This window comes from Hippoglossus stenolepis, chromosome 9 (assembly GCF_022539355.2).
Source record: "Hippoglossus stenolepis isolate QCI-W04-F060 chromosome 9, HSTE1.2, whole genome shotgun sequence".
In the NCBI taxonomy this organism is placed as follows: Eukaryota; Metazoa; Chordata; class Actinopteri; order Pleuronectiformes; family Pleuronectidae; genus Hippoglossus; species Hippoglossus stenolepis.
In genome coordinates, this window is record NC_061491.1 from 16,420,427 (window position 1) to 16,438,165 (window position 17,739).

Consider the following 17,739-nt stretch of genomic DNA (forward strand, 5'->3'; position numbering starts at 1 on the left):
TACAAATAAAATAAAAAATGAAATATCACCTGAGTGAAGATATTAAACCCAGGGATAATAATCATTTAAAAGTGTTTGGTGAATAACAAACATATTAAGCAGGAAAATGGGGTTTAAGATCAAGCAAGTTAAGACGAAAACACTGTAGTACAAAAATATCCAATAAAATAAAACTAAATATATAAAATTAAAGGTAAAATATGTATGCAATACGAAGATATGTGTAATATGTTACAGATTGTGCAGGAGATTTGTACGGTAAGCAAATGGTCAATGGTGTGTGTGTGTGTTAATATAACAATATCTATCTAATATCTGTTTTTATGGCACTTGTATATGGAGTTTATTCTGCACACTGAACAGGGATATTGCAGTTTTTTTTTATAAATAAGGAAAATACCTTTTGGTGCAAAATGAGCAAATGATCGCTGCACATTTCAAGTAGGAACCAGGAACCTTAAACGTTGTATTCCTCGAAGCCGCCGGACGGAAATTGAAGACGAACACGCTGGAGACGCAGGAGCTTGAATGGCCGCTGATTCTCGGCTGCTGCATTTCATGATCTTCTCCGGACTTTCCAGCTGTGATTTCTCTTCGTGGAGGTTCTCTGACGATGGGTCGCAGCAGGTCACATGACGGAGCAGACAGAGAGAAGAAGAAGAAGAAGAAGAAACGGACACGGTCCTCCTCCTCTTCCTCGTCGTCTCCGTCCTCTTCCTCATCCAGCAGCAGGAGCCGCGGCAGGTCGTCAAAGAAAGAGACGCACAAGAGCAAAGGTTGAGATCAGCTCCTTTGTGTGTGAACTCAGAGCCTTGGTTTATATATATTCATCTAAAATGGGTCATTAAAACAGTTGTTTTACAATTTGAAATATCTGTCAACAAGGGTCAGTTATGAGTTTTACTGTAGCAAAACTATTGACAGTCTCAATCCGTCTGTGTGTAATCAGATGTGTGAATATGTAAAATAATGTGCAAATCTGTTATTAGAATGTGTGTGTGTAAGAAAATGTACAGATTTGTCTACACATTTACAGATAAAAATACACTTTATTTGAAGTTATCTGTTTACACACACACACACACAAAATACATATTTGCAGATCCATGTACACATTCACAAAACGCATTGAGACTCACATTTGTCATTAGTTTTGCTACAATGAGTCACTCAGGTCCTATTCAATTTCATATATATTTATATCAACCTCCCTGTGCCTCCCATTAAATCCACCATTCTGCACACAAACATCTGTGTCCTTGTCACAAACCTATGGTCATCAACACTGTGTAGAACTGAAACCCTGCAAATCACTTCTTCATTACAGACAATTGGTTGTTTGTAACGTTACAGAGAAATAACACCTGCGGTAAACCGTCACTTATCTGTTCGTCCCTCAGATGTGAAAACTGAAAGAAAGAAGCGTAGAAGAACCTCCTCCTCCTCTTCGTCCTCCTCATCCTCCTCGTCATCTTCGTCCTCGTCGAGTGACGAGAAGACAAAGAGGAAGAAAAGTAAATCCAAGAAAAAGAAGCTGAAGAAGAAAAAGGCGAAGCTGAAGAAACTGAAGAAGAAGGAGAAGAAGGAGAAGAAGGAGAAGCTGAAGAAGGAAAAGGAGAAGGAGAAGGAGAAGGAAAAGAAGATCGAGGGACTGCTGTCCATCATTCCGGAAGAGAAACCTCCGGCTTACCTGGAGGTGTGGCAGAGTGATGAGGGGACGGTGGAGCCTGGACCTGGTGGGACATTTTGTACATCCCTGGTTTCTTTAGAACATCTGTTTCTTCCACCAAAGCAAACGATGCATGTGTAGTTTTTTAACTTTTTATTTCTTCCACTGCAGTCATGACCGATGAGCAGAAGGCCCGGCTCTCCACCAAGAGACCCCTCACCAAGGAGGAGTATGAGGCCAGGCAGAGTGTGATCCGCAGGATTGTGGACCCTGAAACAGGACGGACCAGGTAAGGCGGAGCCACGGAGCGTGCACCTACAATCCACAACGCAGAACTTTCAAAGAAGGCGTCCGCCAATTGACTTGTTTTGTTTCTCTGCTTTCTTCCAGATTGGTGAGAGGAGAGGGAGAGATCATAGAGGAGATCGTCAGCCGAGAAAAACACAAAGACATCAACAAGGTAAAAAAAAGAAACGTTCAGCTGTAGCTCTGTGAAATGAACACAACGACATTACCTTGTAGTCGATTGAACCTTTGCTCCACCCACAGCAAGCCACCAAGGGAGACGGGAATGCCTTCCAGAGGAAACTGGGGACCAACAGGTAGAAGATGCAGTGGAGTCCTTCACCAACAAGAGGTTTCCCTGACAGTTCGACGGAGGATGACCACTTTTTTTAGATTATTGACATTTTTATATTTAGTATGTGTTTTATAAAAAACATTTGCCTGGGATGGAAGTGTTAACGTTAAACAAATGTCAAACACGTGCTCTTGATTTTCACTGAGTTTAAATCCAAGTCAAAGTCTTCATTGACTACTGATTGGCCTTTTTAAATGTAAGCTGATCACAAAAGTGATTTAAAGAAAAACAGATTATGTTGAATTTAAATCTGGTTGAGTCCACTAACTATATAAGGAGCAGGAAGTCAACAGTCCTAGAGCCCGACCAACATCCTCCAACATGCCTGGATATGAAAACTTTGATTTTACTGAATAAACAATGCAGGAAAGATTTTGTCTTTACAATTACTGTAAAAAAGTTTTTCTTAATTCAAGTTCTATACATTTAGTTGTTCTGTTTTCTTCATTAATAGCTATTGATAATAAGGTTTAAGATTAAACTGTAAAATATCAAGCCTCATTTACATACATCTTAGGAATCATTGCATTTAAAAAAAATGTACATATCTGCTGACATATCTGAAATTTTTTACTGCTGAATATCAGAATCGGGCCCCAAAAATCATTATCAGTCTAACACTGTTGCCTCACAGCTAGAAGGTTCTTGGTTCAATTCCCGGAGTCTTTTTGTCTGGTTTTCTCCCACAGTCTAAAGACGTGCAGAATGGGGTTAGGTTTACTGTCAGTGATAGTGAATGGTTGTTTGTTTCTGTCAGCTCTGTGATGCGCTGGTGACATGTCCACTGTGTACTCTGCCTCTCGTCCTGTCTGCTGGGACTGGCCCCAGCCTTCAAATGATTTCTGTATCATATCCTATTTCAAATCAGCTTCACATAATTTCTTCCTAATGTCAGACACAGTGAGATGATTCTTTAAATGTTCTGTATTCTACACGACACAAAAAAACTGTTTTGCCTTTTTGTATTTCAGCTACATATCTTAAACCCACTCTGAGTCTTCGCACCTTTTATATCTCACATTGTGTGTCTCTGAATAAATCTTTATTTATGTTGGCTGATCCCAGAAAAATTAAAAGTTCGATTAGTGAAATGAATTCTGTTGAAATCAAGCTGAACTGTTTCCTTGTTCATATTCTTATGTATGTGGAAAAAAGGCCCAAATGACTTGGTTGTTCTTTATGTTCTTTATACACTGTACATAAAAACACAAGGGGATGGATAAAATGAAAATTATCCAAAATCTACAAGATACACACGCTGTACAATGAAAATATTTTCTAAGCTTAGTTTACCAAGGTTTGTTTATGTATTTACAGCCTGTGAATCTGAACTGAAGGGGAAACTGTTTGTGGCATTGCATTACCCGGGGCACAGAGCTTGAGAGTGGTGACTTCCCTAACATCGGTGAAATACGTCAAAAAACATTTTTTTTTACATTTCCTTGAAAGTGAAAACAAACCACATCCTTTTTAAGAAAATATAGCCTTTTCCACAAAATCAGGACTAACAGTCGGTCCCTTTCCATGAAGTCAATTCGGGTGTGAGCAGCCTTCATTCTAGGCCTCGCGACACAATGGTCAATGTAAGGCAGAGAAGGGAAATGTAAGGCCTCTGGTAAAGTGTGTGTCGGTAGCAGAATCGAAGCGAGTGTCTGACCAGAGGTATCCAAACTTCACAGATAACCGCTTCGTCTTTTACATTCTCTGGATTGTAATAACCAGGCAATTCAAAGATCTCTGAGGAAGGGGAAATGGTTCAGTAGTTACCAACTTTACATGAGTGCATGTTTTTCCAGCGTTGCTTTTCTATGAACATACAAACAGCCATTATTGAAATAGCAGCTTTCCTAAGAGTTGTTAATATGGCTTCAAACCTGATCTTGAAAGAGTCAGAATGCAGAGGGACAGTATGAACTAGGTCTTTCACCAGGATCAAAGAAACATGAGGGAGAGGTTCATTTACACTGGGACGTTCACTCAGTCCTCTTAATATTCCTCACGGATTTGTGTAGTGGACGAAAATATTAGAAACTCTTTTCAATGGGACACATTTCAATCGACCACGTTTAAACAGCGAGCATATTTTCCTCAGCAATGATGTAATGTTGTACTGCTGTGATCCAGGTTTCTAAGTCTTTAAAGACTAACTTTTATATTTTCACACGTCACCAACTGATCAGCAACCGAAGAGACAACAGATCGTTAAAATCTGGATGACATGGGGGCACGTTTCAAGGTTAAACAACATATTTGTACTGTTGCAAAGGATATATAATCCTTACCAATGATTCGGCTACAGCTAATGTTAGCATTGACCCACTTTTTTGCTTCATCCCTGATTAATACTGTAACCTGATATAGTGGGAAACACTTTAGAATTTTGAAATAGCAATTGCACTTACATTTCTGGGGCACAGTTATTACAGCCTGGAAGTAAAATGCACTGGAATCAAGCTTGTGATCTAAATGCTCCTTCCAATGATTAAGTGCTTAAAACTAACTTTTGAGTCGATGTAAACTGTGAACATTCCAGTTAGCATTCAACCTTCTTCTAGCCAAGAGGGCTGTTTTTCTATTAAGATGTCAATGCATCTTATGAGCTATCAAATATGTCGTTTAACTCTGAAACATGGTTTCACGTGACTCCAGATTTGAACATCCCGACCTGAAGATGACATCAGAGGAAACCGGCCGCAGTGTGAACCCTGTGCTATATGCTATGCTATTAAAAACCTCATAAACAGTCTATTTAAGAGCACCATGAAGCACAGCCCCTAAAAACGACCTTTCACTTGCATTGACAGTCCAAGAGCTGAACGTTGGTGTCGGGCTGACTGCATTATCTCTAGCAAGCCAAGTGTTGATATTCTGGGTCATTTACAGTCAGTGTTGCGTTGGTTCATGTGCTGGAACTGAAACATCACAACTAAATCAAAGACTGAGCATGTGTGCGTCCACAGGAGTAAACCTACTGGAATATCACATCAGTGAGACTTTACTGTGGTGGAAATCTACCTTGGTAAATTTCCCCCATTGTGGGACTAAGGATTATTTTATATTTAAATGGGCATGCATGTGTGTGTGTGTCGACGCAGCGTGACGTCCGTAGAATATGTGCCTGTTCAACTGATTGTCAATGCACTGTGACATTTCTTCAACACAGTCAGTTTGATCTTGTGGTGTAGTTGAGTAAGATATTGCACGTTTCCCCTCACACTCGAGCCCGTATTGGTCCACTGCAGTCAGCTCTGCACACGCCCACTGTCGGGGGGGACAGATCAACATCGTCCAGATGAATAAAACTGAAATAAAATGGCCTACAGCATAAAGTAAATCTTTGCTCTGTTTTCCCACTTCTGACAGCATTTTGTACAGAATTTACACGGTGCAGATTTTCGACTTCCTCTTACGGCTCAGCAGAACGGGAGAACGAAACCTTAACCTCGGGAGGATTATCTATGAGCACATTCAGCGCCTCATTTACAGCTTAGGGATAACCAGAGAGAAGCCATATCAAAAATTTCCAAAATAGATAATAACATACATACAATATATGACACGAGATAGCAGTTCCGTTGATACAATTCTGGTGATCTGCAGGATAAAATAATAAAAATACAATACTGTGCCAGGCAAAGACCTCTGAGTTGTGGCTGCTGCGACTGAAGTTTGGAAAAAAAATTAACACACACACACAATATAGCTAAAGTAATCTTAAAACACATTTTGTTCACAAAATCAAGACATTTTAAAATATCTATAATCTTAAATAACAATAATTATCATCATCAATCAATAAAGATAAAGTGTATCCTGAATGAGGCAGTTTTCATCCCCAAAGGAAAGAAGACACTTGAAACTGGTCTTCAGTGGACCAGATACCAGATCTGCACTGTAATATAACAATTATGTACAAGCCTTGTGAAGGCAAATCAACTACATACTTACACAATCTATTCCATTTTTACACGGGACACCCTCATCATATCCTCTGTTCGTGTACAGCATATCATTCTACACTGTTTGCTTTGGCACATTAACCGTACAGTAGCAGGAGTTTTCCCTATAGCGGAGTCATACATTACGCATTAGGAAGGTGCAGCAGCGCGGCGCGGTGGGATTTTGGTGAAATGCTATAAAAACCTCAGGAACAGTTTCGGCTGCGACCACAGTTAAAGGGTAATTTCGCAGTTTGCTCCATGTGATATTTGGATGACTCCTTGGTCTGAGGGACGAATAGAAAACAAGCGAAACTGGACTGTACAATTTGTCATTGCCGTTTGTAAATGCTTCAATGCAAGACGTAGCAGCTCTGGATCAAATCTTTGCTCTCTGCTGTTTATAAATCTTAAGAAATCCTAGTAAACACTAATCTGGGCTAAATGACTGAAACACACTCAGTCCAGTTTGTCCTGATTCTCCGCTCTCCTCTCAGACTACAACTAATCTGATTCGCTCATAAAAATGACAAGTTTTAAAACTATTCTTCACAAACTGTATATCTGGAGTAATTCTTGTGCTTGCTGATTCGTATCAGAATGCGAACCTGATACAATCTGTCTATAGTCTGGGGGAAACTGACATGGTATTTAAGACCGATAAATATTTACTAAACAGTAGAAACAGTCTGTATTCCAACAACATCTGCTTTGTCTGTTTGTGTGCACGTTCTTTCTTCAGGAAGATGCTTCTTGAAATGCCTGTTGTGTTGTGTGTGTGTGTTTTATAATAAATAAAGCCGCAGCTTCTGTCCATGTGTGACTGGCATTAGTTTTTATAAAGAGTGGTTTGTAGCACCTGTGATTTTGCTTGTAGTAATAACCCGTCTGGTGCAAGCAAACTGTTTTGCTCTCTTTCCATTTATCCTAATGTCACGTGTCTCTTCCTCAGCACTGCAGCTAAAGTCACTCTCCTGAAGGAACTCTCACATTGTCTCTCCAATCTCATTTTGGGCTGAGAGCTCCTGGTTCCAACTTGGTGCTGCTGCTGCGGCCCCAGCAGCTCGCCGTGATGCTCATGCTGCGCTGGGTCGCTCCCTGACTGTGGGTGTGAGCGCGCTCCATCCGCTCCCTCTCCAGCCGCTCGCTGTCCGACTGGCTCTGCGTGCGCTCCGGCCTGTTGTGGATGCTGCCCGTCGGGGAGCTGGGAGCCGGCTGGGAGGAGATGGTGCGAAGCAGGTGGTTCCTCTTCCTCAGGAAGTCGCTGTTGGCGCCCAAGCCGAAGCTGCCTTTACGCAGCACCATGCGAGCGGTGCTGGACTTGGCTGGCCGAGAACGGTGGTTGTATTCCAGCTGGGACAAGTGAGCTGCATAGCCCTCTGTGATGAACTGGAGAGAGGATCAGAGCAGAGGCACACTGTTAAAGAAACATAGCATTTTACATCCTAACTCATTTTTGTTTGTTTAATTGTTTGTCAACTTGATTACTCATGATCTCCACAATTACAATTACAATGATCTCTCAGGATTTCCACAAAACTTGGTGGAGCGCTGGGACACTGGAAGAAGGAACTCATTCCACTTTCTTGAACATTACAAAATAGAGGGTTTTTTATACATTTTCAGGGAATAATTCATGGATCCTGATTTAAAAAATCTAGCTATTTTAGAGAACTGAGTGTGTGCAAATTGAAACAGCTTGATTGAATTTCAGGGACTGTTGGGTCTTGGCGGAAGTATGAACTCTACTAAGTGTACGACAGTATGATGGGCAGTATTATTTTAAAACACAGAGCTTTGTGTATTTAGTCTATCATTCTTGAAATGTCAAAACAGAGTATTTATTTAGAAAGAGCTTTGTGTAAAATGATCAGACGGCACCTGGCACTGCATCTTCTTGGAGGGTCTGCCGACGATGTATATTTGGGAGGAAGGAAGGCCGATGGCGGTGTAGACTGAGATGTCTTTGGTTGATCCGTAGCCGGCGAAAATCTTCAAGTGAGCCTGAAATGAGTGAAATGAAGGACCTTCGACATTAACAGCTGAACAAATATTTTTCACATAGTAACACCAAGTTAACATTGTGGTTTTAGTTTTCACAAATAAAACTGTATTCTTTATTTGACACAGATCAAGACTACATGCTTGTAAAACTGCACGTAGCCCCCCCTCCCTTCGTCCTCCACTCTTTTACATCTGACCTCTGTTAAAGTCTTGAGGAAATTGGCCTTGTGTCTGAGTGGGTCATGGACCAGGCCATCGCAGAAGGAGACGATGCCGTGAGGGAAGTTGTGCTGAGACAACCAAGCCACCACCCGCTGCTTCTGCATGTCTGGACGTCCCGTTACATAGATGATCAAATAACCCAGATCCTGCCAGTGCCTGCAAAGAGGAGCAACAAGAGAATGAAGACATAAGTAACATGCTTACATAGTTTAATCTGAAAAAACTTCAAGGTAAAAGAAGAAGCGCAGGTAGATACCTGACAACGTCCACAGCTCCTGCCCTCACTTTGGGGTCACTGCCCATGATTGACACACTGGCAGCAAAAGACCCGTCAATACTGAATACCACAAACTCTGTGCCGCGTGGAATAATTGTCAGGTAGCTGTCTGCAAACGTGTGGTCACCCCTGAGGAATTAAAAGACAGAAAATGGAGAGAAATACATTTTCTTGAAATCCACTTTGAGGACACTGAAATATAACAACACAAAAATGTACAAAAAGCTTGAATTCAATAAACTAGACACATCATCAGGTCTTGGATATTGAAAAACTACCAAACTAATCTCACCTCACAACCATTTTAACTGGGTAGACGCCGACGCCCAGTCGCTTGTCTTCTGGGAGGATAAACGACACACGGCCGCTGCTGTTTGTCACCTCTGTGTTGAAGCACACCCACTCTCCTGATGGAGGCTGGGTCATAATGTGGAGGTCGACCTGGACAGGGGTTGAAAAAACAGAAAGAGATGAGCACAAGTTACACTGGCATCCCTGACACCAGTCTGAGAGTTCACGAGAGTTCACCTTCTCCCCGGCCAAAGTGACCATGTCCAGAGGGCCGTACATGAAGCGACCTGTCACGAGCTGCTGACCGCCCTCAGTAAACACAGCATCGTTCACCCGGTGGTTGGCAGTGACATTCTGTCGCAGGAGAGAAAGAAACACGCATGAAGAAATGTCGTTTTAAAAAAAGAATTGAACTATACCACAAGTTTTATGGGGTTCTTTTCCATTTGTATTCAAGAGCGTGGTCTTTCAGTTTGAGAGCAGAACTTCTTGATTTCACAAAACCCTGAGCATGCACTCAAATAACCCCTTCTTGTGCTCAAACGGAGCACCAGCTTCAGCTCGTCTCCTCAAGTTGCTTCTGTGTGCTGTCTGCTACTGGATTTCTTTCTTCTGTGCTTGGATATTTCTAAGTCGGTCAAAATTACCCGATCAACATGGAGCGGCAAAAACAAGAGCAAGCAGAAGAAAATCTAAGCACAAGCAGGGTTTATTTGAGTGCTAGCGCAGGGTTTGAGTTAAAGTGTAATCTCAAACTGAGAGACCACACTCGATGCCAAGTTTCTTTTTCAATCGTGTTATTTTTTATATCTAAAGAACTTTACTTTGAATGATAAAAGTCTAGTATTGAACCCAGGATGCTGTGATTAGAATACATCATATTATGTGTTATAGAAAGTATCAACTCCAGCTCCAAAGCACCTTGGAACTGGCGTCTGATTCCTACCCTGATCTTTACAAGAGTCCTCTTGCGGAGCCACTTCTCTCGAGGTTTGGACGGGGTGAATTCAGACACTTCTTTCCCATCAAGCTCCAGGATGCTGGAGTTTTCATGCCTCATGACCTACAGGGGACATTTCAATGATTCATCCTGTGAGTTACATATTAACAGGCCATAAAGAAAGGCAGGGATTACAAGGTTTACTCACTTGTCTCAGGAGAAAAGACACAACATCGGTGGACTCCCAGTAAGATGCGTGGAAGAGGTGCGGTAAAGCCACTGTGGGAAAAGCGGTCAGAGCATCGGGGCAGTACAGGGCAAAGTCCAGCCGCTTTGTGCCCCACCAGCGTGCGGCAACTGTGAGTGGAATTGAGGGAATAGGGTGACAGAGATGTAAGATGACACTTCTAGTGGGAGGTGTGTGATGCCACGCAAAGGTGAAACACCCCTGAAGCTACAGCAGAGAGATTATTTCAATCTTTAACCACAATCATCACCGATCCCAGACGTTCTTCAGCTACAGGAGGGAGAGGAAGGAGTTTAGAACTGTTATTGACAAGAAGTCTTGAAGTGCTGGCATTCAAGTACAGAAAGAAGAAAAACATAGTTATTCGTGTTAGTAAAGGCCTGAAAAAAAGATAATGGATTTGGAAAGAAGGCGCAAGATTTGGATTTATAATTATCCCTCATTAGTGGAAGCGATTTGATTCTTTATGTATTCAATTTTGAAAGTATCCAAGTAAAGAGGAGAAGAGAGGCTTTCTGCAAGAGCAGCAAAAACAAACATTTTTGGATTTGGGACAAAGCATAGAGCAGCACACAGAAAAGACCTGTAGCTTCACGTTTATTTCACTCGTCCCCTCCATTAGAAATATACCTTGCTCCACTTCAGCCTGGGAGTCCAGCAAGACCAACTCAGATATAGCACAGTCCAGCCCTGCTGACAGGCAGTTGTTGTACTGGACAGTAGGACTAAGAGGTTCGTTAGTGTCTGCCTCAGCGTCCAGCTCTGCCACTAGATCTGCATCGGGAGATCCCTCCGCCTGGCCAGCCCCTGCATTCTTACGGGACTTAGGAGGACTTTTCGGGAAGAATTTATTTTGTGACGATAAGGCGAGTTGGGACAAAAGTCTGAACTTTTTGGACTGGTTATTTTGGTATGAATTGGCTATGGGAAGAGAAGAAAACAAAAAAGACGCCAAGTAAAATAAAATGCATTCATGTTGGCATCTGACAGTTCATGACAGTTTGAAGAACAATGTTGGGTTGAGTCCAGTGTCTGTGAGCTGCCTTAAACAGAGCTGTGGGTGTGAAAGCTGAGAAATAACAGTTAGTAACAATTAAGATGGTGGGGTAGAGGGATGCTGCTGCTGAAGATCTTCTCGTGTGCATCTTCCAGGTTGTGCTGTGGGTGCTCAAACGGCAGTATTCAGAAAAATAATGTGAAGTACAAATAAATGTTCTGTTAACAAAAGTGAAGGCGTGAGGGGGACTCTGGAGGACAATAAAACAAACAGGAAACAGAATACCAACTATCTTAGTGAACATCGCTGTAGGGAGTGGACAGTGCGGTGATGGCTGAGGGAGGCAGGTGTCTACATGCATAACAACATCAGATAAATGCAGCACTCATTCTTTGCATTTACATCAAGACAGTGGAGAAGAGAAAGACAGACAGTGGAGAGTGGCGCTAAGCTCGCTCTTCAGGACTCTGCTCGGGACTTTTAACAGGAGGCTGACGAAGTGACCTGCCCGGGTCTCCGCTCGGAGCCGGTGGTAAGTCTGGCTAGGTGAATAGCAAAAGGAGCGGGGTATTCGTGCTCTACCTGGCTGACTCGTCTGCTTCAGCTGGAGTGCAGGGTGTGTGTGTGTAAAGTCAGAGGAACAGGGGTTGAGAGAGAGAAGATGTGGGGGCAGAGTTAAGGAGACAGAACGATAGAGAAAAGCTCGACTGAAAGAAAAAATTAAAAAAATTAAAAAATAACTCGTACCAGTGTTTGTGTGAGTGGAAGGAAGAGAGACTGGTTGGCGTTGAGAACACTTACTGTTGGCTACGTTGGTGGCAGTGTAACTGTCTGCCATTCCTGAGACCTGGCTGGCAATGCTGACCTCACTGGCCCTCCGCTGGCCCCGGGAGAGGGGGCCCGTTACGGGGGATGAGGGGTACGAACTGTCCATGAAGACACCACCATGAGACTGAACAACATCCGCTATTGAGCCGAAACAAGGAGATCCCATTAGACAAGAGACACAGGTACATGGAAGTTCACAGAGATGGGAGGTGGGAGATGTGGGAGGGGGATGAGACGGCAGGCAGCGTGGTTTCAGAGGACATGTGAAACCACGAGGCCGCCACATGGTAGCCAAGGTATGATCTCTGTCACTGACCAAGTGGCAACACGGAACATGAGTACACAAAACACTTAATGAAAAATGTGTTATAGTCAAGTCCATGTGTTTGTATTTCTTACGAAGGCTGGTTTTCTTTTATCTATTAGCACAGTGATATGTAAAAAAAAAATACTTGAATTATTTCTGGACATTTTATAAAATCAGATGACCTCTGACCACAATCACAGGGAGAAACATAGAGCACTCAGTATATTCAAGATGTTAAGATGTAATTAGAAACACGACATCGAGAGCGGCACAATACTCACATCAAAACCTGTCTCTGAAACACAGACAGCTATAGAAATACTCTCTGCTGACATCTATAATGATCCTGACACACTAAAGCCTGGCTCAAAAACCACAGCACAAACACAAATGTGTTTCCTACAAAAATCAAATGTGACACTAACGTATGAAGGCAAAGACAAACCCAAACACCACATGAGATGTTGCTCAGATTTCCATGGCATTTTGATTTCAAACCATAGAATATTAATAGGCCAAGACTTCAGCCGGTGAAATAAACTGCCACTACAATGGAATTGAGATTAAAGACTGGATGCTACAAGGAGAGGTCTATATGCAGTGAATCTACAGGTCGATCGGAAACAAAGTGATGGTAATATTTGTTTAGACCCTGTTTAGATGTGGTATTAACATCCGCCCCGAGTGATCCCATCACAAGAGGTCAAGTGGGTTTAAATGTGTGCTCACTGAGATCTGATCACTCAGAAAGGTGTCTTAGTGTAAACTCAGACTGGGTAAAATCCACAGAATTTGGTCTTGAACAACACAAATGACATACGTGTTTGTTTGCATACAGAGCAGAGAAGTCAGATCTGATCACAAGTGGTCACACCTACTTAATACTGTCCACTTGTGATAGAATCTCTCAGGACCAATGTTAATACCAGGTCTGAACGGGGCCTTCGATAAAAATCTGAGCATCATGGACGAGACAGCAAGACGGATGGAACGGACAAACAAAGGAACACGGTGAATGGGGGAGCGGAGACGGATGCAGGTGAATGGGAGAGGCTACACACACTCCATAGTGGCGGGTGTGGCTTTGAGGAAGCCCTCCTGCCAGTTTAGCACAGGCACAGGGATGCAGGTCTCACTGATGGTCTCCTGACAGCGAAGGGACAGGGGATGCCCGCTGTCAAGTAGCAGCTGAGCGTTGCTCTGGACTGTCTCCACTACAGAGGGAGGTGGAGGGGGGAGGGGGCAGAGGAGGGGGAGGCAGAGGTCAGGGGTGGGGGTTTCAGGAGGTAGAGAGCGGAGGTGTGCAGATGTGGGGACAGGAGGCCGAGAGGAGAAAGAAGACAGGGAAGACACATAAACATATGAAGCAAGAAGAACTGAACGTAAGACAAAAAAGCAGAGTCAAGCCCTTAGTTGAGCCCACTTATTGAAACTGCTTCATACTGATTTACTGTCACATCAAACTGTTTTAGATGCTTACTGTCGAAATATTTATGACAGAATCTAGTGTCTGTACTGAAAACTTTCTTAATTAGTTATACAAAGAAGACCTGAGGATATTCAGAGAAAACTCATTTGATGAGAATTATCACTTTTACGACTCTAATACACTGAAACCTTGACCTGAAGTAATTAAGAAACATCTTTATGCTTATTACCCAGAAGTCAGGACTTTCCACAAGGATACAGAGTATTGAGCCAGTGGGAAAAAGTAGGCAGCTATTGGGGTCCAGGGGTTGTTCCAAAAATGCGGTTGTAAAAGTCAAAATTTGGTGTCCCTTCTGGCAACAATGGCAATTCTAATTGCCATTGTTCCTTCATAGACACTGATCTCGTCTACCTGATTGTTAACATGTAGGGATTTATAATGGAAATAATACACACAAAGAAAACTTGAGAATTAAGAGAAAATGAATTAAAAAGGCTGATGGAGATTATTAAACGCGCTTATTCTTTCGTGCGCCTGTGGCAATTGATAGTCGTTTATTAAACACCTTGTGCCTTGTAAAGGTGCTTTCCAAATATGCTTATTCACTTGTATGCACAGTGAAATATGTCTGATTGTCTAATTCTCTGTTTGAAAGTCAAACAGAGAATTAGAATTTAAGGTCACAACAAGCCTTTAAGGCAGGGTTGGTAATCTTTGTTGAAATCCTCTTCATGTCCCGGGAGCTATCAATAAATTCAGTCATTTGAAATACCGGCTGGACTCCAATGAGCTGTCGGCTATTGATCTGACAGCCAGCGCTTGTGGAAAGCCCCAGTTACCCCTTATGTCCCTCTTTAATGAGCCCTGGTTCCTGGTTAGGAGGTGGAAGCTATTTCAAAAATGTTCTGTCCCTTTTCTTAAAGAATCTTTGATGGAGATTTGAGGCTCTAAGGGTTACTCTACTGTAACAACCAGTCTGGACAGAAACCACCAGCAGGACTATGACCACATTCAGATGAATAATCTGCTTCACAAGAGACTTTGAAGCACAAACAAGTAGAAAAATGATTCATTTTTCTTTATGAAAACTCTGTGTGAAAGAACTCATAGTGTGCTACTAAAGCATCTTCAAGGCATCTGTTGTCTATGGCATGCAAGTGTCAGCTGAAATTAAAACAGCCATTCATTTGAAGGGAAGCCTGCATTTGTGTCTGTGCTTGTGAATCCAAGCCGGAAATACACTGTAATTCATTGAGAAGGCTTTTCTACATCACAGGGCAGAGGGCTCACCCAGGAGGGCAGAGTTTCCATCACCCAGGGGAAAGCGTTGGTAACGGGGCACGTTGAAGGGAGGCAGGAGGTGGAACTTCCTCTCCAGCAGAGGCTCCAGGCGGGAGGCTGAGGGATCGGCGGGGTGGAACAGGTTGTAAACCTGCTGACAGGCAGGTCGCAGCTGGGCCACTAGAGGGAGACGGTGAGCCAAAGACACGAGAAAGGGGAAGGGAGGAGATGGAGAAGTTGTGCAAGATCCTTTTTGTTTAGAAACCTTATCTGTAAAACATGAGCTCTACTAGTATTTAAGTCTTGATCATATCAGTCAGATATACAATTAATATTGCTATGATGTAAATCTCTTTTAAAGTTAAGCCCTCGCAGGTCAGAATACTTACATCTCAACCTGGGACAAACCTTTAACTTTAGACAGTTGATCTGTTATTTTATCATGTAGCTATCATCTATTACACTGTGGTAACTATTGAATTCCTCTGTTCGAAGTAGCTTACCATCCAGCATAGGAATGACGGTCTTTCTCAGTGCCAGGACCAAGCCCAGTGGCGAGCCAAAGAGGAAAAAGTCGGACACCTCAAAGTCAAACTTCCCCAGGGAGCCTCCATCCAGCATGGTGCTGCTGCTTGACCTGCGTGAAACCGCATCGCTCCGCAAGACACTGGAGTGCAGGCTGGAGGAACATCACAAAGTCATTTCCTCCCAAAGACTTAAAAATAAATCTCACTCTGACAGGATATGAAACAAGGATTGAGAACTTCTTTATCTCCCAGATGTTTGTCATTACACACACACACACACACACACACACACACACACACACACACACACACACACACACACACACACACACACACACACACACACACACACACACACACACACACACACACACACACACACACACACACACACACACACACACACCTGGACAGGAAGGCCTGGTGCTGTTTTATTGTGTCCATTTCATATGTGGAGGAGTCACTCCTCTTGCGCGGCAGTTGTCTCTTGGTGTCGTCTCCTGCACCGGCACGAGGGATGTCGATGTTGCTGCGACTGAGGTGGCGGCTGCCCTCCAGGGTCGGGGAGGATGAGCCGTGTCCGCTGTTGACAATGATTCCAGGAGAGAGGAGGTCCTGATCCTGCAGAGGAGATTCAGGTAGATTAGTTACGTTACATATCCCTAAATTAACTTCTTATATTGAATTCATTAATTATAGTTACGGAGCAAACCAATCGGCAGGAATTTAAGAACATATCAAAATGAGTGTTTTTTAGGTTCTGTCTTGTCTCTTACCTGGACACTGACGATGCTGCCCCTGCGGCTGCTGTTCTGACTTTCATTGACTGTCTGGTTGCTGCTGCACAGAGCATCGAATCCCAAGATTCCTCCCACACAGTCCCCGATGAGACAAACCTACAGAGGTCACGCATCAGAGACAATATTTTATGATTACACTATAAAATCATGGTCCCGGTTTACTTAAACTATTGATAGTCGGATGTTAACATAATAAAAGAAACTTGTGTTGGCATTCATTGATAAATTGGTGAGTCAGATAACATGGAATTGACTGACAGTGCTTTTATTTGTGTTATAATATTCTTTTATATAAGTTAATAACTAATACAAAATTACAGACCTGGATCCTATGATTATTCACATAGAGGTACTAATAACTTCACAGGACAGTGACTGACCTGGCCGGAGAAGGCAGACCCGTCATGGGACTTTAGAAAATCGGTGTACACCTGGTTGGCTCTGACGATGACGGTGGCCACGGCCTCCTGGTACTGTGGAGCAGAGGTGGCCAGCAGGGGCAGCGCTGCCAGTGGGATGTGGTCCTGGCTGCTGGACAGACATCCCTCATCGTAGCTATAAGGGCTCAGGCTGCCGAAAAAGACAGGGAAAGAAAAAACAATGAGCATATTTTAAAGCCCAGAGCGACCACAGAGGAGTTCGAAGAAATAAACATAGGAAGCGGGGGCGATGGTGATGAGCTGCACCTGGAGCTTTTCCATCACAAGCAAACAACAGTCATAGCCGATAAACAGAAACCTCTCATCATTATCAGTAATATTTGCATGCTGCAGAAATAATGTTGTGCATGTGTGTCCCCTTACTTGGACACCAGGGAGAAGGCCTCGGCACAGATGGCAGGGCAGGGCACCAAGCGGATGGCGATGCGTCCCAGCGCAGCAGGGTAGTGAACACGCATGACTGTGTCAAAAGCTGTGCTAATAGTGTTGACGTCCGCCTGCTTGCTGTTCTGGTCCCCTCCACCTGTGTCCAGGATGTTCCCTCCGTGCAGAACCAAGATCAGCACGTGGATCTTGGAAGGCTGCAGGCACTGCTGGGACGAGCTCTCCTGGAAAGATTTAAATAAAGGGTGATGGTGGGAACACTGAGGAAAAACAAGGAGGAGCATCCTCACAGACAGCTAAAGACCATGCTTGCTGGAAATAAGTCACAGAAAAACAACAACGCCTTGAGTCATGGCTTGCGAGTACTGGTGTCCATCTCTTTAAACGTGGACCACACAACAAACGTCTTCAAACAACGGTAGCAGGGACGGAGAACCACGAAGGGGAACAGAAAGGAGCCAACCTGCACTCCAACTGGACGACTCTTCAACTGACAGCAAACAATGACAATGCTTCCT

General features: G+C 43.3%; 2 protein-coding genes across 10 annotated transcripts in view; one reads left to right on the top strand and one right to left on the bottom strand.

Moving 5' to 3' along the window:
* The first annotated feature begins 478 nt into the window (after positions 1 to 478).
* On the top strand, positions 479 to 3,419 carry arl6ip4 (ADP-ribosylation factor-like 6 interacting protein 4). Its single transcript, XM_035164970.2, has 5 exons — positions 479 to 776; positions 1,401 to 1,736; positions 1,841 to 1,958; positions 2,060 to 2,129; positions 2,219 to 3,419. Exons 1-5 carry the CDS (start codon positions 614 to 616, stop codon positions 2,273 to 2,275), a joined length of 744 nt encoding a protein of 247 aa, XP_035020861.1. The 5' UTR covers positions 479 to 613; the 3' UTR covers positions 2,276 to 3,419.
* Positions 3,420 to 6,884: 3,465 nt separating this feature from the next.
* The window catches only part of LOC118114511 (membrane-associated phosphatidylinositol transfer protein 2), a 45,287-nt gene continuing 34,432 nt past the window's right edge, over positions 6,885 to 17,739 (bottom strand). For 5 of the 9 annotated variants that reach the window (XM_047341514.1, XM_047341515.1, XM_047341513.1 and 2 more), the window contains 17 exons: positions 17,201 to 17,445; positions 16,778 to 16,967; positions 16,374 to 16,493; positions 16,004 to 16,218; positions 15,574 to 15,749; positions 15,080 to 15,250; positions 13,422 to 13,574; positions 12,027 to 12,191; positions 10,859 to 11,149; positions 10,190 to 10,338; positions 9,988 to 10,104; positions 9,279 to 9,395; positions 9,043 to 9,191; positions 8,730 to 8,879; positions 8,449 to 8,629; positions 8,129 to 8,251; positions 6,885 to 7,636 (listed from right to left, as the gene is read on the bottom strand). In XM_047341514.1, coding sequence (XP_047197470.1) covers positions 7,253 to 7,636; positions 8,129 to 8,251; positions 8,449 to 8,629; positions 8,730 to 8,879; positions 9,043 to 9,191; positions 9,279 to 9,395; positions 9,988 to 10,104; positions 10,190 to 10,338; positions 10,859 to 11,149; positions 12,027 to 12,191; positions 13,422 to 13,574; positions 15,080 to 15,250; positions 15,574 to 15,749; positions 16,004 to 16,218; positions 16,374 to 16,493; positions 16,778 to 16,967; positions 17,201 to 17,445 — 3,096 coding nt within the window. In that variant the 3' untranslated portion in view covers positions 6,885 to 7,252. The remainder of the gene's footprint in view (positions 7,637 to 8,128; positions 8,252 to 8,448; positions 8,630 to 8,729; positions 8,880 to 9,042; positions 9,192 to 9,278; positions 9,396 to 9,987; positions 10,105 to 10,189; positions 10,339 to 10,858; positions 11,150 to 12,026; positions 12,192 to 13,421; positions 13,575 to 15,079; positions 15,251 to 15,573; positions 15,750 to 16,003; positions 16,219 to 16,373; positions 16,494 to 16,777; positions 16,968 to 17,200; positions 17,446 to 17,739) is intronic. The other 4 variants (XM_047341516.1, XM_047341517.1, XM_047341518.1 and 1 more) reach the window with 4 other exon arrangements.

Coding starts and splice junctions, on each gene's coding strand:
- arl6ip4 (XM_035164970.2), top strand. CDS start 614: ATGGGTCGCAGCAGGTCACATGACGGAGCAGACAGAGAGAAGAAGAAG. Junction 777..1,400: donor AGAGACGCACAAGAGCAAAG/GTTGAGATCAGC, acceptor TTCGTCCCTCAG/ATGTGAAAACTGAAAGAAAG. Junction 2,130..2,218: donor AACACAAAGACATCAACAAG/GTAAAAAAAAGA, acceptor CTCCACCCACAG/CAAGCCACCAAGGGAGACGG.